General features: G+C 42.7%; 2 protein-coding genes and 1 non-coding gene across 4 annotated transcripts in view; 2 read left to right on the top strand and 1 right to left on the bottom strand.

Moving 5' to 3' along the window:
- Nucleotides 1–22,940, top strand: part of LOC116272565 (unconventional myosin-Ie) — a 102,968-nt gene that overhangs the window by 9,708 nt on the left and 70,320 nt on the right. For both annotated transcript variants that reach the window (XM_031661305.1, XM_031661304.1), the window contains exons 4-11: nt 2,895–3,029; nt 4,524–4,656; nt 10,647–10,843; nt 13,872–13,952; nt 14,283–14,369; nt 18,003–18,089; nt 19,411–19,578; nt 22,805–22,890. In XM_031661305.1, the coding sequence (XP_031517165.1) occupies nt 2,895–3,029; nt 4,524–4,656; nt 10,647–10,843; nt 13,872–13,952; nt 14,283–14,369; nt 18,003–18,089; nt 19,411–19,578; nt 22,805–22,890 (974 nt within the window). The remainder of the gene's footprint in view (nt 1–2,894; nt 3,030–4,523; nt 4,657–10,646; nt 10,844–13,871; nt 13,953–14,282; nt 14,370–18,002; nt 18,090–19,410; nt 19,579–22,804; nt 22,891–22,940) is intronic.
- On the top strand, nt 15,780–15,920 carry LOC116272569. Its single transcript, XR_004181214.1, has one exon. It is a non-coding gene; the product is annotated as a U4 spliceosomal RNA (small nuclear RNA).
- LOC116272566 (L-lactate dehydrogenase A-like 6B) lies at nt 19,744–21,453 on the bottom strand. The gene has a single exon (XM_031661306.1). It carries the CDS (start codon nt 21,434–21,436, stop codon nt 20,177–20,179), a length of 1,260 nt encoding a protein of 419 aa, XP_031517166.1. The 5' UTR covers nt 21,437–21,453; the 3' UTR covers nt 19,744–20,176.

Genomic DNA, 22,940 nt, shown 5'->3' with positions numbered 1-22,940 from the left:
ACGTAACTTCAAAACAAAATGAGGAGTGTTGGAGTCTTTGCCAAAGGAATTCATGTGGGCAGGTTTGGCCGGATAGTAGGAGAGGTATGAAGGAGGTAGAACCCGGATGGAGAGTGGAGGGGATTGATCAGGAAAGACAGGTGTCCAGCGCTAAAGCAGTGGAGGTGGGAGAGGGAAAGTCAGTCAGGGAGCCCGGCCTCAGCCTGTGTGCAGGGCAGGCATCTCCAGCACGTGAGCTGTGGGAGGGAAGATTTGAGATAGGTTTTGGATCTTCAATGCCAAGTTGAAAAGTTTCCACCTAGACCCTCAGAAGTCGTGGAGAGTTTGGGGCCAGAGCAGTGTGCAGGGTGCTTTTCGGTTATGTTACAGGCCTCAGCAGTCATCTGAGTCGGCTACTTTTATTTTATTTATTTTTTTTATTTGTGACAGGGTCTTGCTCTGTCGCCCAGGCTAGAGTGCAGTGGCACAATCTTGGCTCACTGCAACCTCTGCATCCTGGGCTCAAATGATCTTCCTGCCTCAGCCTCCCAAGTAGCTGGGCCCGTAGGCACATGGCGCCATACCTGGCTGATTTTTGCATTTTTCATAGAGGTGGGGTTTCACCACATTACACAGGCTGGCCTCTACCTCTCGGACTCAAGTGCCCCACCCACCTCAGCCTCCCAAACTGCTGGGATTACAGGCGTGAGCCACTGTGCCTGGCCCTGATTCAGCTACTTTTGTAAAAGTTTTTAAGTACTTAAAAAATACAATGATGTTAATAACCAAATTTTTTATGTTCTATTTAGTTATTAGTATTTTATATTGAAGATCCACATTAGACTTTCTTCGAAGAAAGGCCTGGTCACTGTTTTTTGTTTTGTTTTGTTTCATGTTTAGTTTGCGGATCCCTGTATTAGAAGGGCATTAAACTGTGTAATAGCTCACATTCAGTCTTTTCAGTTACACACATATCTTAGGTGATGCCAAATAATTCTTTTAGTTGGTATCTGTTGATTGAAAAAGTATAATAAATGTCTAAAACTTCTGTGAATTCAGTCATTTTTAAAATCGTATTAAAGCAACATGTATAGATAAGTGAAAAAAATTATATATTTCACAGAAATAATACTGAGTGCTAGATGGAAGTGTATAATGGATGCCAGGACTTCTTTAAATAAATGCAAACCCTAACCCTTCCCCAGGAGTCCTCTGCCCTTAGGTCAGAAACCACCGGAATAGAGGCTGGGAACTGGTGGGCTCAGGGCTTCAAGATTCTGACATGAAAGTAATTCTTGGCGGGGCGTGGTGGCTCATGCCTGTAATCCCAGCACTTTGGGAGGCCGAGGCGGGTGGATCACAAGGTCAGGAGATCCAGACCATCCTGGCTAACACGGTGAAACCCCGTCTCTACTAAAAATACAAAAAATTAGCTGGGCGTGGTGGCAGGCGTCTGTAGTCCCACCTACTCAGGAGGCTGAGGCAGGAGAATGGCGTGAACCCGGGAGGAGGAGCTTGCAGTGAGCTGAGATGGCACCACTGCACTCCAGCCTGAGCGACTGAGCGAGACTCCGTCTCAAAAAAAAAAAAAAAAAAGAAGGCAAAGAGTAGCGTGTTTGTAGCTAGAAGAGAGTTAGAGAAGATAGATTTGAAGATGCAAGTTAGAGGGAATCTACAGTATATGGGTGGGGAGAGGACTGAAAATAGAGGAAAAAAAGGAAGGGGTGGGACCAAAAGGTGAACGTTCAGGAGACAGGGCAGGAAACGAAGGAAGCCTGATGTCATGGGGTGACCTAGAGCTTCTCAGTAATGGAGATGAGGCCCCCCGTGTGGGGAGGGGAGCCAGGACGGCGTTGTGCAACTTGACGAAGGTGGGAAGCATGGATGGGGAGCTGTCCCTATTTTCCTAAATATTATTGGGTTAGAGCCAGGGTGTGCTGGAGCTGGTTCGCATGGGCGATGCACATCTCTTCCCTCTTCCTTCTGTGACATTTCTTTGGTAGTTGAAATCAGTCAGAGTGGGAGTATTTATACCATGAATATTGACAAACACTATAAATCAATTTTTTTCCTCAAGGGTTAAACATTTTCCTGCACACCACTGGTTAAAGCCCAGTAAGAGGGTCTTGCCCAGGCCCAAGGCAGACATCAGAGTTTGAACAAAAAGCCAAGGAGTTGAGCGTGGTGACTCACACCTGTAATCCCAGCGCTTTGGGAGGCTGAGGTGGGAGAATTGCTTGAGCCCAGGAATTTGAAACCAACCTGGGCAACAGAGTGAGACTCTGTCTCTACAAAAAGTTAAAAAATTAACTGGACGTGGTGGTACATGCCTTTAGTCCCAGCTACTTAGGAGGCTAAAGTGGGAGAATTGCTTGAGCATGGGAGATCAAGGCTGTCATGAGCCAAGATTGTGCCACTACACTTCACCTTGGGTGACAGAGCAAGACCCTGTCTATAAAAAACAAGAAAAGCCAAGGGACAGTCATTGATCAGGAGGTTTCAGAATACCAGAGAGCGAGAAGCTGCATGGCAGTTTTTTAACATGCACCCTGCAGTGAGAAGCATGGAAAAGCCAGCTCCACTTGAAAAAGCTGTAGCAAGTTGGGCAGGAGCTAAGTAATGAAAATCTGTTTTGCTTTCCACTCTGCCAAGGGTGGCAGTCGAGTTCCTTTCAGTGGACCAGGGAAAATCCTCAGCTCTTGCAGGTCTTTCCAGAGTTAGGAATCAAAATGTGCAGAGATGACATGGGGCTACTACAAGTACATATTTGGGAGCAAGGACTGCCTATAATTTTAGAAAGCAGAGATAGAAAGTCCTCATCACTGGGTTTGGGAATGGTGACTGCAGGATGTATGAGGCGACTTCGGGTGCCTTGTGGTCCACATCATGGCTCAACCTGTGTTCTCGTGCTCCAGCTCATCGAGGGCGCCTCTGCAGAGCAGAAGCACGGCCTTGGCATCACCAGCATGGACTATTATTACTACCTGAGCCTCTCGGGCTCATACAAGGTTGATGACATTGACGACAGGCGGGAGTTTCAGGAAACTCTGGTAAGTGCCGGCGCAGGGCCAGGCGGGTTCTGGTCTCCCAGCTGGCCATTTCCTGTGGCCGAAAGGGCAGTGAAGCTTAATAAAGCGAAGAGCTGCATAAAATGTCTGCCTTGTTCTGTGTGAGCACTCTGTGTGCTCATTCATGTTCCAGTGCCCTTTCATACCCATGTGCCAGTTGCCTGAGGACCACTTAATGATTTGAGATGGGTAAAAAGACATGAATTCATCATTATCCCCCTGCAGGAGCTCTGGTAAATAGGCAAAAATGATGCGTACATTGAGCACACCTGTTTGCTGATGGCCTACTCTGTTCGTGAGCTGTTATCTTAGAAGGGCTAAGCAAACAGCACGTCTGTGGACTGAATAGGTTTAGAAATTTTGGAACATATTTAGTCTTTTCTCTTATTTCTTTTCTGGTTTTGAAGACTCTCTTCCCCTCTGTACTGCGCAGGGCAGAGGACCCTTTTTCTGTGCCATGCCCTTCACATTGCATGTATGTTATGGGCCAAGTTATAAAACTTGGTAGATTATGGAGGGGTTCCATCCTGTGAGCAGCAACTAAAATGACTCAATCTAGAACTTTCTAGAGGTAAGCTGACCACCCACTTAGCCTCAAAGGCCTTCATTACCACTGTCCTTTGAGTCTGTTTCAAGCTGGTGACTATTCCTCAACTCAGATCCCAAACTGAGCAGTAGAGTCTGAATGAGTAGTGTGGATTCAGTACATTTGTGGTTGAAAGGGACAGAAAGTTCAGACAGACTGTGTCCTGGGTGCCAGGAAACAAAATGGTGTCAACAGGTCACATGGCCTCAGAGCACATGGGAGAAAAAGTGCCAGTAAGGAGTCTGCACACTGGTCCTAGAGTATAGTAGAGTATAGTTTTCTTAGGAGATGGTTCTCTAAGATTTAGACATTTTAGCGGTATTTATTGCATTTAAGGGACCTCAGAAACTGTACTTTTAAATGATGCTTTTATTGGATTTCCTGGAGATTTTTCATTAGATCCTTTTGCAAGTACAACATATTCTTATCCCTCCTGATGAAGGGAAAGATCTCTTGAGTCCACTTGGAGTAGGTGGAAAGGTCAGCAGTGACCTTCGAAGGGAAGCTGGCAATAAGAACACATCAAAGGATGAAGATAGGACTTGGAGACTTTGTGTACAACTACCACTCCTCCGAGTCTCATTCCTCCTGGAGTATTCCCTTATTCCTGGAGGACGGCATGTTCTGCTTAGAGACAGAACTGCCCTTCCAGCATGACTTTGAGACATGAGAAGAGTGTGTACACTGGGCAGTGGTCATGTTGTACAAGAAAGTCCGGCTGTCATCACAAGGTCAGCCACATGTGACTGACTGCACAACCCAATCTATGATTTTTTTTCTTTCTGACTCGTCTGTACTTGTCACACCCTTATTTAGAGCAACTGCTCTGCCTTGGCTGCTTTTAAAGCTGACGACCAGCTTCTCTGGATAGTTTCTCTTTTCTCTTCCAGCATGCCATGAATGTGATTGGGATCTTTGCAGAAGAGCAAACGCTGGTGTTGCAGATCGTGGCGGGTATTCTCCACCTGGGAAACATCAGCTTCAAAGAAGTTGGCAACTACGCAGCTGTGGAGAGTGAAGAGTGTGCGTAGCCCTGGCACGTGGCCATTGATTGAATGAGGGGTGGCTAGCTCTGATTAGAAGTAACCCAGCACTTTCCTTTGCTTAGATCTTAAATGGGAATATTGGGAAGAAGTGAGAAATCTACATGTCCTCTGTGGCAGAACAGAATGGCTTCACGAGAGGTCAGACCTCTTGTATGCACCTGCCCCTCTCCTTATCCCCAGCCTTTCCAAGTCCCACACCATCGATGATAAATGGAATCGTTTCAGTTTATCATTAACCTGGGGAAAGCTGGGAGGATTTCACATCTCGGTTTAAAGATAAAGTGTTCTCTTTAATGGGGATTAGAGTAATGGCTTAATGCAAAAGATTTAGTCTCTTTATGAAAACCTTTAAGTAACTGGTCTTTAGGATCTAAATTCACTTAAAGATTTTAAAGAGCAAGCAATATAATATATGTAAATAGGGGAAGTTCACAGCTTCACAGTTTGTTCCACGGATTGGATTAGATTGGATTTCTGAGCACAGGAAAAGATGGACGTTGACTGTTGTGTTGACATTTCTGATGATCACCTTTAATGATCACATCTGCATAACTGGAGCCTCCACACCTAAATGGTCGTTTTTACTCTTTGAGAAAAAAAATCAGGGTTCTTCCTGCAGAGAGATGTTGGTTATATGTGCCCAAAATCTACCATAAATACAGCGGCACATGACTTTAGCCTCTTAGGCATCAACAGTTTGCAGGCTGCTCTCAGAACCCACACATCCTTTAACCACCCAGGAAGACATTCTTCCTTTCTCAGCATTCTTTAAGGATGATAAATTTAGATGCTTAGTAATAAATAGTATCCCACTCATTGCTGACAATGCAGTAGGGATATTTCCATTCCAAATAAGGTTCTTGTTTTATGTTTTTGTTTTCTTTTCTGATAAAAGAGGGAAGTTCTGCTAACTTCTGATGTCTATCTGATAAAGAAAAAGATGAATTATGTTTACCAGGGAAGGGAGTAGAAAACCATAAATATACGGGGTGTCCATAAAGTCTGAAAACATGACCTAATAATCATAATAATGATAACTGTGTTTCTAAACTTTGTGTACATTATCCTTGACATTTAACAAATGCACATATGTTTCCAGTAGGATCATTAACACTTGGCCTTTTAATGGTAACAGTGTTGGTTTGGTGGTAGTTTCTGTTGAAGTAGACTGGATTTCTTTTGCCTTCTTGGATAGTAAAATAATTTACTGCCTCTTTATGCTTGACAACAAAATCATGACACTGGGACAGCAAACAGTTCCCTAGATGTCTGAAGCAAGAAGTGTTTTATTGCACATTGATGTCCAGAGTTAGTAGTCTTCTCAGCCAGATGGGTAAGGCTCAGCACTGGCAACTGCCCATGAAATTCCCTGACCAGAGGCGATGGAGGCATGGAGATCGGAAAAGGCTGAGATGGAAGCCAGAGAGGTCTAGGAAATGGGCCTCCCCCACCTCAATAATTTCCTTTGATTTGGGGTTTTGTTCATTTGGTAATACATTAACCTGGCTCGAGGGGGTATACAGTGAATGTTCTCCCTTCTATACCTTTTCTAGTCCACTTGTTCCCCTCGTCAGAGGTAACCAAGGTTCCCAGTCTCTTGTGTTCCCTTTAAAGGATGTGTGTTCCGGAACAACTACACACAACCACTCTTTTTTCCCCACTTTTGTGCAATAATGGGGGCTTATACCACAATGTTCTACAGTTGCTTTTTCACTTAATATGTGTCTTAGTCTAGGCATGGAGGCTCATGCCTGTAATACCAGCACTTTAGGAGGCCGAGGCAGTGGATCTCCTAAGGTCAGGAGTTTGAAACCAGTGTGGCCAACATGGTAAAATCCTGTCTCTACCAAAAATACAAAAATTAGCCATGTTTGGTGGTGGTGTACGTCTGTAATTCCAGCTATTCTGGAGGCTGAGGCGGGAGAATCACTTGAACCCTGAGCAACAGAGCGAGTCTCCATCTCAAAAAGGGAAACAAAAAGTTATATATATTAAAAATATATTTATATAAATATATATATAATTATATTATCTTCCCAGTGCTTCCTGGGAAAAAATTTTATATATATATATATATTCTCATATATATATATGAGATTATTCTATACCAATTCATAAGGAGCTTTATTTTTTATTTTTATTTTTTAAGAGGGATGGGGTCTTGCTTAGTTGCCAGGACTGGTCTCGAATTCCTGACCTTAAGTCATCCTCCCACCTTGGCGGCCTCCCAAAGTGCTGGGAATCCAGGCTTGAGCCACTGCACCTGGCCATCATTTTTATAGCTGCCTAGCATTCCATTCATTGGCTACACTTTTATTTCTTTATTGAACCAATTATCTGTTGTTGGACATTAATATGGTTTCTGATCTGCTGTTACAAGACTGAATGAACACTACTGAAATGAGTAGCCTTGGTTTCTGTCTTTCTCATATTTTAGTATATCTATGAAGTAGAGGGAAGTGGTAGTCCATGCCTTTAAAATAGAAAAAAGCAGACTTTCTCTAGCTGTTGCAGTGTGGAAAAAAAATGGTAAGATTTTCATCAGAACTGGCCTACTAAAGCAAAATAGCCATTAATAACAACAAGCTTTTGTTGTTGTTGTTGTTTTTTTTGTTTTGAGACGGAGTCTTTCTCTGTCACCCAGGCTGGAGTGCAGTGGCGCTATCTCGGCTCACTGCAATCTCCACCTCTTGGGTTCAAGCAGTTCACCTGTCTCAGCCTCCCAAGTAGCTGGGATTACAGGTGCGCACCACCACGCCTGGCTAACTTTTGTATTTTCAGTAGAGATGGGGTTTCACCTTGTTGACCAGGCTGGTCTCAAACTCCTGACCTCAGATGATCTGCCTGCCTCGGCCTCCCAAAGTGTGGTGATTAGAGGCATGAGCCACCACGCCTGGCCAAACAAGCTTTGTTTTTACCTGTCCTTGGACTAATGGAAGTGTAGCATTTCCTTGGTCAAATCTTTATGTTGCTGTGAAGCCAAACAAACCTCACCTTAGGCACACGTGTACCTGTCCAACAGCAATGCAGTGAGGTGGCAGGTATTAAAAACCAAATTAACCTAAGAATTTTAATGAAAGAACAAGTCACTATTTTGATAACAGTGGGGAGGAAAAGCACAGTTGACAGCGCCCCTCCTTTACCCCGTTATTCACGGATTAGAAAGCACAGAAAGTCAACACCAAGGACAGATAAACCTTTTTTTTTTTTTTTTTTTTTACCATGCTGAGTCTTTTAAATTTGTAAAAATTGAATTTTATTTTTGCTACATCTTTTTGGTGTTTCTCTATTCCCTGTATTTTAAATTTAGGTGGAAAAATTAAACCTAACTTTGCTTTACACTTTAATGCAGTAATAGTAATCTATCTTCATTATTTAAATGTGCGGAAATACTACTTTTTAGCAGGTTCTTCAATGTTTTCCATGACTCTGATTAACTATATCAGAGTTACACACCCACATTTTAAAATTAATCATTGCTTCCTCCCTCCCTCTCCCTCTCCAGTTCTCCAAGCTTCCATACTGACACTCCTTTCCAGACACACTCACAACTGCCTCTTGGAAACTCACAGCCTGAAGAAAGTCAATATTAGCAGCCCTGTAATTTCAGCATTAGGGCAGGCACTGAAGAAAATATGAGGCCATAAAAGTTTGAAAAACATGGCATGGATTCTTTTTCAAGCCAAGCGCTGTATTTCCGCTCTAGTGTCCTTCGCTATTTCCCTAAGCTTGTGGCTGTGATTCTTGGCCCAGTTGCATTCCTTGTGTTGTGAGTGCTTGCGGCTCTCCATGCCCTCTTCTGCAGAAAAGGACCACAAGATGGAAGTAGAGCGTGTGTCTTTGTCAGTCCCTTCTCGCTCTTTTGTCTCCGTGACTCTCATCTTAGCCTTTATTGTTGTATCTCTTTAGCAAAGGTCATAAAGATAATGGCATAAACATCTTAGTCAAATATTTTAACCATGTGGGAACACGGTTAGGGCTTAGGAGAAAGCCGTATTTACAAAACAGAGAGATTGAGGCTAATTATTCATTTTATGAACCTATTCACTGTATAGTTCCTATAAACAATGAGAGGAGCTCTTGTGACTGTCCTGTAAACTGCTGAGGATGATGTCCACTGCATCAAGTGAGATATCACTCTGATAATAAAACCAACAGGATACTCTTCCCTTAGTGAGGGCTTCTTATATGTTGGATATGTTGGTGAATGTCTCTTGATTCTCACAACAACCCAACATGGGTCCAATCTGATTTATGAATGTGATCTGTCCTTACTCTGTGCACAGGAAGTTTTAGTTCACTGGAAGACACACCCAGATTCTTAGACATGTGTTTAACACTAAAACTAAGTACAATGGCCATTTTCAGATCAGTGCATTTGATTTTGTTTACATGTCTTTTCTAAAAGGAAGCCCTTCTATTGCTCAAAGCATGTTTATGAAACACTCATATAGAGGATAAATGTCTTGTTCTGGCATTATACGTTTTCAAAATGTATTCACTGACTTAATCTCATTGGAAGGTGTACACTGAGAAATGTCAGCTCGTTATATTCTAACACCATCTGTGAAATTCAAACAGATTATCCTTTATTGGGAGGCTTGTGATTTTTTAGCATTATCATAAGGCCTTTAACAAAATTCTTTTATCAGATAATTTTGGTGAAGCATTATGCAGAAAAAGAAAACTCATAGCCAAGTTCAAAATTTCCATTGCATCTATAAAAATCTTTCATTCATATTGGAAAAATCTGAGCATTCTTTCATGTCGAAGAATGGTGTCATTTATTTATATGAGAACGTTCTGCCCAGAAATCAGGAAAACCCCATTTATATCACTAGCCCTCCTTAGTTAAGTTTCATGGTCTGAAACAAGATGTTGAGCTATGGAAGTCTCTGTTTCTCTATCCAAAGACCACAAACTACCATACCATGTGACATTAGGGCAGGATATGAACATCCCCTTCATTTCACTCTATATGCTACCCTCAGAGGAATCTTCTTATAATGCCCCTCTTTATTAGCCATCAGGCCCCCTTTTGCCTCCAGCCCAAATATATCATACCATGCAAGGACCGCCAGCATTGGAATCTGTCCTAACCTTTTTAATCTGACCTGAACTTTCAGCAGCAGCCAGTGCTAGTCCACACACTGTAGCTCGCGTCTCGTCTCTATCATGTCTCCCACACTTCTGCTTCCTCCCCTTGGTACACTCCCTTCTCCTCTCTGCATCTGTACAAATCCTATTTATCCTTTATACCCAGCTCAAATCTCTTGACTACCCCAGCAAGTAGTAATATCTTCCTGTTCTAATTTCTCCACATCTTGTCTGTCTGTGTTACATATTCAGCTTTTCTAAGGGTTCTTTATTTGGCAAACTATTTTTTGCCTTGTCTAGATTGCTTTCAAGATTTCTTACATATTTTCTATTCTTTCCTCCCTCTTTAGTAACCCTACACGTGCTAAATACTCAATAAACATGGGATTAGTAAACATGGTAATTATTAGTTCAGTAATATCAGGTGCTTCAAAAATGATGCTATGAAAACATTGTACTAAAAAGGAAGAAAACAATATTTGGAGCCAAAGAAATGTTTCTTGATTGAGTTCCTTCCGGGCTGTCTTGCTGGAAGCTTGGAGAGATGTCCATGTTAGGCATTTAACTGTGATCTCGGTAGGAGGGATAGGTTTGCCATCCTTCTTGGATCCCTGATTTGTATTATTGTAAGTCTCAGTCATCGTAGGAATTGACTCATGTAATAAAACAATTGGGAAGAACAAAGGAGATGGATGTGTGTGGGATTACTGATAAGCAGCCTTCACTAGAACGTAAGCTCTTGGGGCCTGTGACTGTGCCTTCTATGTATACACATGTGCATGTGCACATAAGTGCCTCCATATGTTTGTGAGATGAATTGGAAGTGTCCCAATTCTGAAAGATTGTCATGTTTTGTTTTATGTTCTACAGTTTTAGCTTTTCCTGCATATCTGCTAGGGATAAACCAGGACCGGTTGAAAGAAAAGCTAACAAGCCGGCAGATGGATAGCAAGTGGGGAGGCAAATCCGAATCCATCCACGTGACCCTCAATGTGGAGCAGGCCTGTTATACCCGGGATGCGCTCGCCAAGGCCCTGCACTCCCGGGTTTTTGATTTCTTGGTAGATGTAAGTAACACAAGTTGATGTTGGTGATGTTTCATATCTTAGCTATAAAGAGTCAAACTAGTAGGCTGGGCGCGGTGGCTCACACCTGTAATCCCAGTACTCTGAGAGGCCAAGGTGGGAGGATCGCTGCAGCCCAGGAGTTTGAGACCAGCCTCTGCAACGTGGTGAGACCCCGTCTCTACAAAAAACACAAAAATTAACCAGGTGTGGTGGCAGGTGCCTGTGGTCCCAGCTACTCAGGAGGCTGAGGTGGGAAGATCACTTGAGCCTGGGAGGTCAAGGCTGCAGTGAGCCGAGATTGTGCCACTGCACTCCAGCCTGGGGGGCAGAGTGAGATCCTATCTCCAAAAAAAAAAAAAAAAAAATGTCAAATGACTAAGGGTTTTGTGTTCCTGTTCTGGCTCCTTCCTTTCATCCATTACTTTACTTCGCTTTCTGTCCTCTCACTCTGCAATCACTGAATCCTGCATTTCCTTCTAGAACTGCCCAACAAGATACTTTAGCTAAATCTAGTATGGTAACAAGTTTCTTCTGGACAAAATATTTGGTAAAGCTAGGACTAGAGACCAGAAAAAGAGGAGATCCACGTTCACGGGCCTTTCTTGATTTGTGGGCCTAAAGATTTAGGAATATGTTTTCCACATACTTCTGTGTTACAAATTAACCCAAAACCTAGCGACTTGAAACCATAAGTGCTTGTTTTCTCAGTTTCTGAGGGTCAGATATTTGGGATCGGCTGAGCTTGGTGGTTCACGCTGACTGGAACTGTGGTTGTCTGAAGGCTTGACTAGGGTTGGAAGATATGGCTGAAAGATGGATTGCCCGTGTGGCTGTTGGCAGGAGGTCTCAGTCCCTTGCTTCATGGACCTCTCCTTGAATATCCTCATAACATGATGGTTGGTTTTCCCCAGAGTGAGTGATCTGAAAGACAGCGTGAGCAAGAAGCCAGTCTTTTTTATGTCCTGATCTTGGACTCAAGTATTGTCACTCTGCCACATTCTGTTTATTAGAAGCAAGTCACTAAGGAAAGTCCACACTTAAGGCGAGGGGAATGAGGCTCCACCTTTGGGAGGGAGGAATATCAAAAACTTTCTGCATGTATTTTGAAACTATTAGATATTTTTGGTTATGGTGTAATTATATGTAATTATACACATATATATGTGTATGTAGATACACACACACTCTTACATATGAATATATATTTATATATGTATATCACATATATATGCTGACAATCAGTCTTTCAGCAGTGTAGCACTGCCAGTAACAATCTTGTGTTAATCACTGTAGCCTCTAAATGGTAAAATAATAATGCCAAGCACTTACATAGCACTAACTATATAAGTGCCCAGATACTGTTCTAAGTATTTTAAAGAGAAAAAACCGTCACTTAATTCTTACAACAACCCTGTGACTTAGGTACTATGATCTCTGCTTTACAGGTAAACTAAGGGAGGCATAGATTGATTAAGGAATTTGCCCAAGGTCACTCTGTTATGTGATTGATCTAGGAGGCCCTAGATTCCTAGCTAGTTTGCTCCTTTGATGTTTATATATTCAAACTAGAAGGACCCTAGTCAAGGGACAACAGGGGGCCGTTCGATCCAAAAGATCTGTATGTGATTCCAGGCACTAACATCTATGTGGCTTAAAGTACGGTTAGTGTGGTTAGAGTAGGGTCAGGCAGGACAGGGTAGGAGAAGTATTCTAGGTAGTTCTAGTGGCTATTTAAAGTATAAAATTGCTTGGGAAGGTCAGGGTCATACCAAACAGAAGTCATGCAGTTAGCTTGTTCAGATCCCTTGTTTTACTGAGAAGGGAATATCAGGCCTGAGCCATGGTGGTTTTACCCAAGGCCAATCAGCAAGAGGGCAGTGCAGCCTGGGACTAGAATCCACGTATCTTGTCTGTTTGTTCAGAGCACCTTCCAGCGCTGGGCTTCCTACCTACCTTCCTTCCTGTCATCTGTTAGTTTTTTTGTAAGTAGTAAAAGTACATGAATACTCATACAAGTGATCCTAATTTGAGGTGAGATTTACTGGGCACTGACTATGTGTTGTGTATGATTACTCGTTTGCTCACAAAAGATGATATATCATTTTGTTTACCTGGAAAACACCTCTGGTACTTCAGAATTCATCCAGGTATTCAGCACCTCAAAGAATTCTTCGCTTCACTCCTCCCCCACTGCATCCCCCACCAACCCCTCTATCCAAACCTTCCCTGCTATCATTAAGTCTATTCCCATGAATTGCTTGGCCTCTTCTCACAGTGATTAAGAACACAGATTTAGGCATCATACTGCTTAAATTTAGTCCCAGACCCTGCTTCTTACATAGAACAACCTTAAGCAAGCCTTGGTGTGTGGAAAATTGGGAAAATAATGGTATCACTGCCATTTTGAGAATTGAAATGGGAATTAAGTGAAACAACACATTAAGAGCACCTAGCAAACCCTGGCAGAGGTGAATGTTCAATAGATGTAAGCAGGTTCTATTATCAATTCAAAGATAATGACTATTGTTACTATCTGCAGATAGCTCACCCTCTCTATAAGCTCCTGGGAACAAGGATTGTCTTGTCCTTAGCATCCCTGGCATATTGTGTTGGGTCATCATTAAATGACTGGTGAATGGAAGACAATGGAAATGACAATTATAGATCCTTTAGTGTGGGTTCTTCGTGTGAAATAGGTTTTACTTCGATCATCCAAGATGACATCTTCTTCTAATTGTTAAGACCTCCTGAAGAAGCTGACTCAGCCAGAAATTAATGGTTATCATCATTAAGCAAACATTTTTTGTTTCTACTGTACTCGCGTTTCTGAATCCTGGTGGTTTTCCAAAGCGCTTGCCTTTGCACTGAGAGTTTGTTAATGCAGCAGGTCTCCTGCCTTCACGTTGTCCTCTGTTTCCTGCAAGCAGTAGTGTTTGCTATGTAGAGTCCAGCCTCCCTTTCCCCAACGCATGCCCGTTTTTAGTATAAATGGAAAGGATTTCACTGCCATGCTGTTTACTTTCTCTAGTCGATCAATAAAGCCATGCAGAAAGACCATGAAGAATACAACATTGGCGTCCTAGACATCTATGGCTTTGAAATATTCCAGGTAAGGCCAGTTTGAATAAGTAGGGGTTGAGGAGGGTGGCATATTTCATCTGGCCTGCAAGAAAGAATTCTAGGCAATGCAAACACAAAAAAACAGAAAATATACCACCACAACAACAAAAATACCACTCAGGCTCATTTTGGCCTTTGTGAGTTCTTCACGTACCTTTACCAAATTAGTTTCTCCTAAATATAAACTTTTTTCTACTGATGCATCCAACATTTCTATGAAAGCTTTTCACATGAAGACATTTCAATAAATCACTCAAGAAATGACTTTTAAATGATTTTGTGAAACAATTACATGTGAATAACTTTTTTTTTTTTCCAGAAAAATGGCTTTGAACAGTTTTGTATCAATTTTGTTAATGAAAAACTGCAGCAGATTTTTATTGAACTGACATTAAAGGCAGAACAGGTAAGCAGTCCCTCGTCCTTCATCCTATTCTATTTATAATTTATTTTGTTTACAAGGGTATCGATTTCTGTCTTTTGATAATAGATTTGGGTTCCACTCTTATATTAGGAAATGCACCTAATAAAGTCAGGCAGAAAAACCATACGCCATTGTGGTATTTTAATCCATGAAATATAAATACCATCTGCAGCATTTGCCTTCTTCTTTAAGCAAATGATGCTGTGACGTTGGACGTAAGCCTGGCTGCTTTTACTATACTGACTCACTGAGCACGTGGGAAATGGGAGCCTAGTTCCAGCCCCAACTGTCTGAGGCATATATTGTGTTCTAAATAAAAGACTTGGTTTTCTCAGATTTACTCCATTCTCAATCTTCCCTAACAATACATACATTTTTAGCAAAGCTGGTATTTCAATACTTACCTGAGGTAATATGCCTTGCTGTAGTTTCTTCTAAAGTTGGGTGCAGGTCGGGTACTGTGGCTCATGCCTGTAATCCTAGCACTCTGGGAAGCCAAGTCGGGAGAATTGCTTGAGTCCAGGAGTTCAAGACCAGCCTGCCGGACAAAATGAGACCCCATCCATACAAAAAATAAAACAATTAGCTGGACGTGGTGGCATAAGCCTATCGTCCCAGCTGTTCTGGAGGCTGAGGTGAAAAGATTGCTTGAGCCCAGGAGGTCGAGACTTACATCATCACACCACTGCACTCCATCCTAGGCAACAGAGCAAGACTCTGTTTCAAAAATAAATAGTAGCCAGGTGCAGTGGCTCATGCCTGTAATCCCAGCACTTTGGGAGGCCGAGACCTGCAGACCATTCGAGGTCAGGAATTCGAGACGAGCCTGGCCAACATGATGAAACCCCATCTCTACTAAAAATACAAAAATTAGCTAGGCATGGTGGTGCGTGCCTGTAGACCCAGCTACTCCGGAGGCTGAGGCAGGAGAATCGCTTGAACCCGGGAGGCGGAGCTTGCAGTGAGCTGAGATCGTGCCACTGCACTCCAGCCTGGGCAACAGAGCGAGACTTCGTCTCAAAATAATGATAATAAAAATAAATAAATAAATAGTTCGGTGCAGTTTCCATCGTTTCCTGATAGCATATTGTTTAGGATTCCTGGGGCCACCATAACAAAGCAGCACAAACTGAGTGACTTGAAACAGTAGCAGTTTCTTCCCTCCGAGTTCTGGAGCCCAGAGTCTGAAATCAGGAAGTCCTCAGGGCCACACTCCTTCTCAGGATAGAGGGGAGAATCCTTCCTCTTCTAGTTTCTGGTAGCTCCTGGCATTTCTTGGCTTCTGGCAGTTTGACTCCAGTCTCTGCCTGTGTCTTCACGTAGCCTTTTCCAATGTCCCCCTGTGTCTCTATCCAAATCTCCGTCTCTTTTCTTTTATGAAGATACCATTTTAGCTTTGTGCAATGGCAATATTTTAGCCAGTGAGGTTTATCTGAGGCATGATTATTGCTAATTGAAAACTTTTCACAATACCCTGCCATGACGCCTTGAAATATAGTCAGCATTGACGATTTTTGACAGTCTCTATGGAGAGTGAACTGTTAAAAAAAAAAAAAAAAAAGAAAAAGAAAAAGAAAAGAAAGACACCATTTTTTTGGATTTCGAGTTCACGCTAAACCCAGGATGCCTTACGGTGGGGTCCTTAGTGAATTACATTTACAAAGACCTTACTTCCAAACCTCACACATTTTGAGGTTCCAGGTGGATGTGAAATTTGGGGGGATACTATTCAAGCCACTGTATACATCAAAGGCTGTTTTGGGGTCATTTAGTTATGGAAGTGTTTATGCCTGTGCTTAGGAAACACCATACCAGCGGGTTTCACGTGACCTTCTGCCCTGGAACCCACCCTTGGTTGTTTTACTGTAGCTACTCTAAGGGGTGGGGAAGGCTAGAGGTTCACATGAAACCCATTGCTACCGTTGCCATCTAAGTCCCTACCACGTCTAGCCCACTCTCCTGCAGTAGTCTCCAAACTGGTTTGGTCGTCTCCATATGGGTTTCCCATGAACCTCTAGCCTTCCCCAACCCTTAGAGTAGCAAGAGAAAAACAACCAAGAAAGAGCACAATAGCCAATGAGATGGGAGCGGGGAGGCAGGGGCTAGATCATATGGGAAATTGTAGGGCATGGCTGAGACTTTGGGTGTTATAGTAAGTGGAATGAGGACCCATTGAAGAATTTTGAGGGAGGAGTGACATGATCTGATTTGTTGTTTGTGTTTTTGAAAGGGTCACTCTGGCTCTGTAGGCTTATAGAGTGGGGTGAGGCAGGGGAAAGCAAACTAGAATGGAAGTTAAAAAACCAGTGATGGGGATACTGCAGGAGACTACGTTAGATGTGGTAGAGACTCAGACGGCGATGGTAGCAGTCCAGGTGGTGAGAGGGAGTATCTGGAGAGTGAGAGAATGGGACTTGCTCAAAATAATTAGCAATAGCCAAGAAAGAAGGAGCAATCGTGGGTGATTCTTAGCTTTATACCCTGGATAACAGGGCTGATGGTGACACTATTTACTGGAGGGTGAGATGAGAAGAGGGGTTGTTTGGAGGTCATGGGAAATACGGAATCAGAATTCCTCCAAACAGGTTAAGTTGGAGAGGCCCATTTATTATACATCCAAGCGAAGATTCCAGTGTGTGGAATGGATTTGAGTCTGGAACCCCGTGACAAGATATAGATGAGAAATAAATTCAGGGGTCATTAGCCTGTAGGTGATGTATTTAAAGCCATGGGATTGATAGAAATCACCTAGAGAAGGAGGGCTGAGAAAACAAGAAGGCTGAAAGATTGACCCCTGAGACTCCACCACATATAAAGTTCTGGAAATAAGAAAGAGCTAGCAAAGGAAGCTGGCAAAGTGAAACCAGTGAGGAAAGAAGAAAAAACCAGGATAGTGTCATGGTTTTCAAGTTAAATGAGCCTCTGATAGACTGAAGAACCTTCCCATTAAGTACCTGGATGCTAATCTACTCCTGTCCTATATTTAATTTTAATTTTTATTTATTTATTTATTTTTGAGATGGAGTTTTGCTTTGTCGCCCAGGCTGGAGTGCCGTGGCGCAATCTCGGCTCACTTCAACCTCCACCTCCTGGGTTCAAGCAGTTCTCCTGCCTCAGCCTCCCAAGTAGCTGGGATTATAGGCGCACCCCACCACACCCAGCTACTTTTTGTAATTTTAGTAGAGACGGTTTCACCATGTTGGTCAGGATGGTCTCGAACTCCTGACCTTGTGATCCGCCCACCTCGGCCTCCCAAAGTGCTGGGATTACAGATGTGAGCCACTGCGCCCAGCCCTATGTTAAATTTTAAGTTTTGTGATTTTTTTTTTGTAACTGGATTTATGAGTTCGGTGCTACTAAATTGCAGTTTTCGTTGGCCAGAAACAATTGTGTGGCAACAATTTCATAGGGTTCAAACTAAACATAAAAATCACCAAGTCATAAAGTGTTCCTTTCCTGTTACCTCTTAGAAAATAAGAAATTAAAGTTCCTGGTATTTGTTGAAGGACATTCAGGTTTTTCTCTTTCATGGGAATTTTTGTCCATTCAGGGTCTGTCCGTGCAGAGCTCTTGCTATTTGGGAAATAATGTGAGTTCCTGGTTTCTGTCTTACAGGAAGAATATGTTCAAGAGGGAATAAGATGGACACCCATTGAGTACTTTAATAATAAAATTGTATGTGACCTCATAGAGAACAAAGTGGTAAGTGTTGGTTTAGTATGTCTTCACTGCTCACAGGTTTACATTAAGTGAGTTTTTGTTCTGTGTCGTTGTTTTAGAACAGGCAAAGTGACAACTCTGATTTGCAGAGAATTTGAGCAATTGTATTAGTTTTCTGTATGTGTGAAAAGAAAACAGTAGGGCTTTATTCTGGCAGTAAATATGAACATGTGGATATGAGTAAAATGTCAATTTACAAATGGAAGTTGTTACTGATTCTAAGAGAAGACAGCTATCACACGATGACTTAGCATGTGAAGAGCCATAAAACTGGCCCTGTGTTCTAGTCCAACTTCTAGGACTTTAGCCTTAATGACTGATTCAGGCTGGGCATGGTGGCTCATGCCTGTAATCCCAGTACTTTGGGAGGCCGAGGTAGGTGGATCGCTTGAGCACAGGGGTTCAAGACCAGCCCCAGCAACATGGTGAAACCCTGTTTCCAAACAGAAAATTTAGCTAATACAAAAATTGTATTAGCTAAATACAAAAATTAGCCAGGCATGGTGGCACGCACCTGTGGTCCTAGCTACTCTGGAGGCTGAGGTGGGAGGATCGCTTGAGCCTGGGAGGTTGAGGCTGTGGTGAGCTGAGATTGTGCCACTGCACTCCAGCCTGGGTGACAGAGCAAGACAAGACCCTGTCTCAAAAGAAAAAAAGATGATTCAAAATAAAAGAAAAGTGATATAGAACAAATATCTCTATAGGATTTTATATATAAGCCAAACACTGGAAACAGTGAAAACATCCGTAGACAACTTATTTATTTATTTATTTATTTATTTATTTATTTATTTATTTAGAGAGGCATCTCGCTCTGTTGCCCAGGGGTTTCAGTTATAAACATGAGGAATGCTTATAAAATAGTGCTATGTGAAAAAGGAAATGCATTATAGAGTGTGTACACTAAATAACTATATAAATGATGCCTATATGGGTAACATGCTGAAAGAGAACATTAAGAAATAGATTAGGTCAAAGGAAAATGTTTTTATTTTACTTTTGGATTCATAAGTCAATTTGGCATGAATATGAGTGAGCAGATAATGATCTGTGCATGACTGTTGGATAAAACTTCAGGGAGTTAAACAGCTTTTTGGAAAATGGAGTTTCCTCCCTCTTTAGATCTAAGTGGTGACTTCCCATTTGGGACTATTAATTGCATTCTTGCCTGAAGGGGAAGACTGACTTTCAAGATGGTATCTTAAGTCTGGGGAGCTGTTTCCTTCCCTAAGAAAGGACCTGATAAGCATTGTCTGTTTTGGAGAGGTCAGTGACTAGGGCCTTGCCTTCTTGCTCCCATCAGAACCCTCCTGGCATCATGAGCATCCTGGATGATGTGTGTGCCACGATGCATGCGGTGGGTGAGGGGGCAGATCAGACACTGCTCCAGAAACTTCAGATGCAGATTGGGAGTCATGAGCACTTCAACAGTTGGAACCAAGGCTTCATCATTCATCATTATGCTGGGAAGGTATGGCCAATATCCATTTTAATGTCTATCTGTTTTAAGCTTTTGGGTCTGTGATCCAGTTTCTCATGAAGCAAATCATATGCCTTGCCGTATTTTATTCATTCAACAAATAGAACTTATTGACTATCAAAGGAAGCAAAACAAAAGATTGTATATACTACTGCATATTTTTTTTGTATGTACATACTTTTATTTTTATACTGTAGAAGAAGCTACTACTTTACAGCGTATAAATGAACATAGGTGTAAGACAGCAAGAATGAAAGAAATAGCATATATCTAATGAAAAGACTCAGAATTTCTAGAACACAAGGAATACCTACATCCTACTTTTTGGGAACCAAATGCTAACAACATGTATGTAACAAGGCAAGTGCTGCTACATCAGAGGTACCAAAAACACTTAGGAATTGTAAATAAGTATCATCCAGCACGTGGATGCTAAATAAAAGAGCTGGAGGACTAAATAAATAGGAAAGTCACTCTACCTACTTTCCTGTTTCCATCTTTTAGGAATTCAAGTTTAATCAAAATTTCGTTATATAATCCTGTATCTGTGATCTCTTCAATAATTTCGGAATGGTAGTTTTAGACAACTTTAAATCTTGAGCTCCTTCTGAATTTCCCAAAGTGTTTTTGCACTTTTTTTCAGACGGGCCTCTTCTTCAGGGGTCAGCTTTATCTTTATAAGATGGGTAATACCATTCTCTCCCAGGATACAAGGAATACTGAGGAATACTTCTTCATCTATTCCATAGAGGCCCTTAATTATGGTGGAAACTGGATGTGTTCTCCTAAGATTCTTCAAAATACTTTCTGTTAAATCAGCCACAGATAGGCCAATGGCCCAAGAAGTATAACCTTTCATTTTAATAATCTCATAGGCACTAGCAATCACTTCTTCGTGGACATTTTTCCATTGCTCAGGATCTTTATCAGTTCCTATATCAGAGTTCAGGTCCTTCAAAGGGACACCAGCTATGTTCACTCCACTCCACACAGGAACACTTGAGTCTCCGTGCTCTCCGAGGATCCATCCATGGCAGCTTTCAGAATGGATACCAAGCTTTTGTCCAATCAAGAAACGAAAACGAGCAGTATCCAGATTACAGCCGCTTCCAATAACACGGTTTTTGGGAAATGCACTCAGCTTCCAAGCTACATAACTTAAGATATCCACTGGATTGGAAACAATAATCAGTTTGCAGTGGGGACTATGCTGGACAATATTGGAAATCATTAACTTGAAGAGGGCCACATTTCGCTGCACTAAATTAAGGCGCGTTTCTCCCTTTTCTTGGCGTGCACCTGCTGTGATAATCACTAGGTTGGAGTTTGCGGTGACAAAGTAATCTTTGCTACAAACAATATTTGGCATTTTCGTGAAAGAGCTGCCATGTTGAAGATCCATCGTCTCACCCTTCAGTTTGCCTTCATCAAGATCCACAAGGGCAAGTTCATCGATCAAGCCTTTTAATAAGATGCTGATAGCGCAGGCCATGCCCACCGATCCAGTTCCTATGATGGAGACCTTACTGTGATGAACGGGCTCCTCAGAAGTGAAGCGCTCAATAAGCTCACTCTTCACAGTCGCCATCTTGCTCACGGAGGTGAAGCGCCAGGCGCCCTTGAGTGGGATGCGCGCTGCCTGACGGGGACACAGGGCCATCTTCAGGCACAGGAAATTCGCTCCCACCGAGCTCACTCTCTGGCTGGCCCGCACAAGAGGCACAGTCCAACTCATGGCTGCTCGCTCAAGAAGTGGAGAGAGAGACACGGCAAAAAGCTGCTGACCAGAACGTTGAGACACCAAGAGAGCCGTTGGCAGGACCTTCAGCCCTCTACTGCGGGTGCGCATGACCCGCCCCCTGGCCCTCTACTGCGGCTGCGCGGGCCTTTCCAGCGTCTCCGACACGTGCTTTCCGTGGGTGCTCAGACTAAGGCAGTGAAGGGCTGCTTCTCTAGCAAGTGATTTCTGGAGTTCGTTTTACAAAGAGTGTTCTCATCAATAGTTGACATGCTGAAGAAGCTAACCCAGATCCCTGGGATTACTAGTTTTTTATTTTTAGTATGAGTGCCAAGGAAAAATGCTTCTATTATCTACAGATGAAAATAAGGTTACGTTTTCTGAACAATGACCCTGCCGGGAAGGATAGGGCGCTGTGCGTTGCGTACCGGTGGCTGCCTGCACCATCTCCCAGTGTCCGAGAAGTGGGCTCCTGCTTTCTGGTCTATGGCGCTGGAGGCCTATTTTGAAAGGATCCCGCTGCCTTGGTGCCAGTCCTGGCCAGGACCCGCACTGGGACAGTCAACTGAAGCTTGAGCAGGGTAGGGGCCAGCTGGGAGTCACTCCAGCACTAAATCTCACCATACTACTGTGTATTTTTGGAACATGAATCACCCTGCTACATATATTAGCTGCTGAAGAAATAGATTTTCGTCTTGCCTCTTGCTGGAATCACAGACTGGCATTCCTTGTCTCCCCATGCCGACTGGGAGTATAAATCAAGGCCCAGAGTTCACTTTTGGTGTTTGTTCTCATAAAACCCATGAGTATTGGGTGCCTAGTGGGTGCCAGGCTGTGTAGGGCTGCAGATGATAAAAAAGTAATTTGAGGTCATGGTCTTGGGGACTTCCTGGTCCTATGGAAATCCCCTGGTCTCATCCATCATCCCAGCTGACCTCTTGTTAAACAGAGTATCTGAGCATGAGTTTCTGGGCAGATTGGTGCAAATTCGATACTGCTTCTGGGAGAAATTGCAAAGCCTCAGATGACATGGCTCATTGCAATGAATTACTGAGCATGAGGGGCTTCGCTTTTGCTCTGTCTTAGCTAAAATTTAGGAAAAGAATTGAGTTTGTCATTTAGACACCCCAATGAATCCACTGAAAAAGGGGTATGGGGCCTTGAGAGCTGGAGTTCTGATTATGGATCACCTGGGCCATCCAGGCAGGCAGATACTCATCAGCATCTGCAGGTCATCCCCGCTAAGTCAGCTAACAAGTAAGACATGCACAACCTTCCTGTGACAGTGCACAATGAAATCCCAAATGCAACATCTGGAAATCCACACGTTGTGGTGAGGATAGCCATGGCAACTTGGGTTTTTTGTTTGGTGAAATTAGATTTTTTGTTCAATAAACGATTTTGTTCAATGAATCACATTTTGTTCAATGAAATTACATTTTGTTCAATGAAATTAGATTTCTTTCCGTTCTTGGCCAGGTATCCTATGACATGGATGGCTTTTGTGAAAGGAACCGGGATGTGCTTTTTATGGATCTCATTGAGCTTATGCAGAGCAGTGAGCTGTAAGTATGTTTTGCCATAGCTGACAGGGGATATAGGTTTGACGAAATTT

This window comes from Papio anubis, unplaced genomic scaffold (genome assembly GCF_008728515.1).
Source record: "Papio anubis isolate 15944 unplaced genomic scaffold, Panubis1.0 scaffold128, whole genome shotgun sequence".
Taxonomy (NCBI): Eukaryota; Metazoa; Chordata; class Mammalia; order Primates; family Cercopithecidae; genus Papio; species Papio anubis.
Note: the sequence above shows the minus strand (reverse complement) of the source record. Positions and strands in the feature narration are given on the sequence as shown.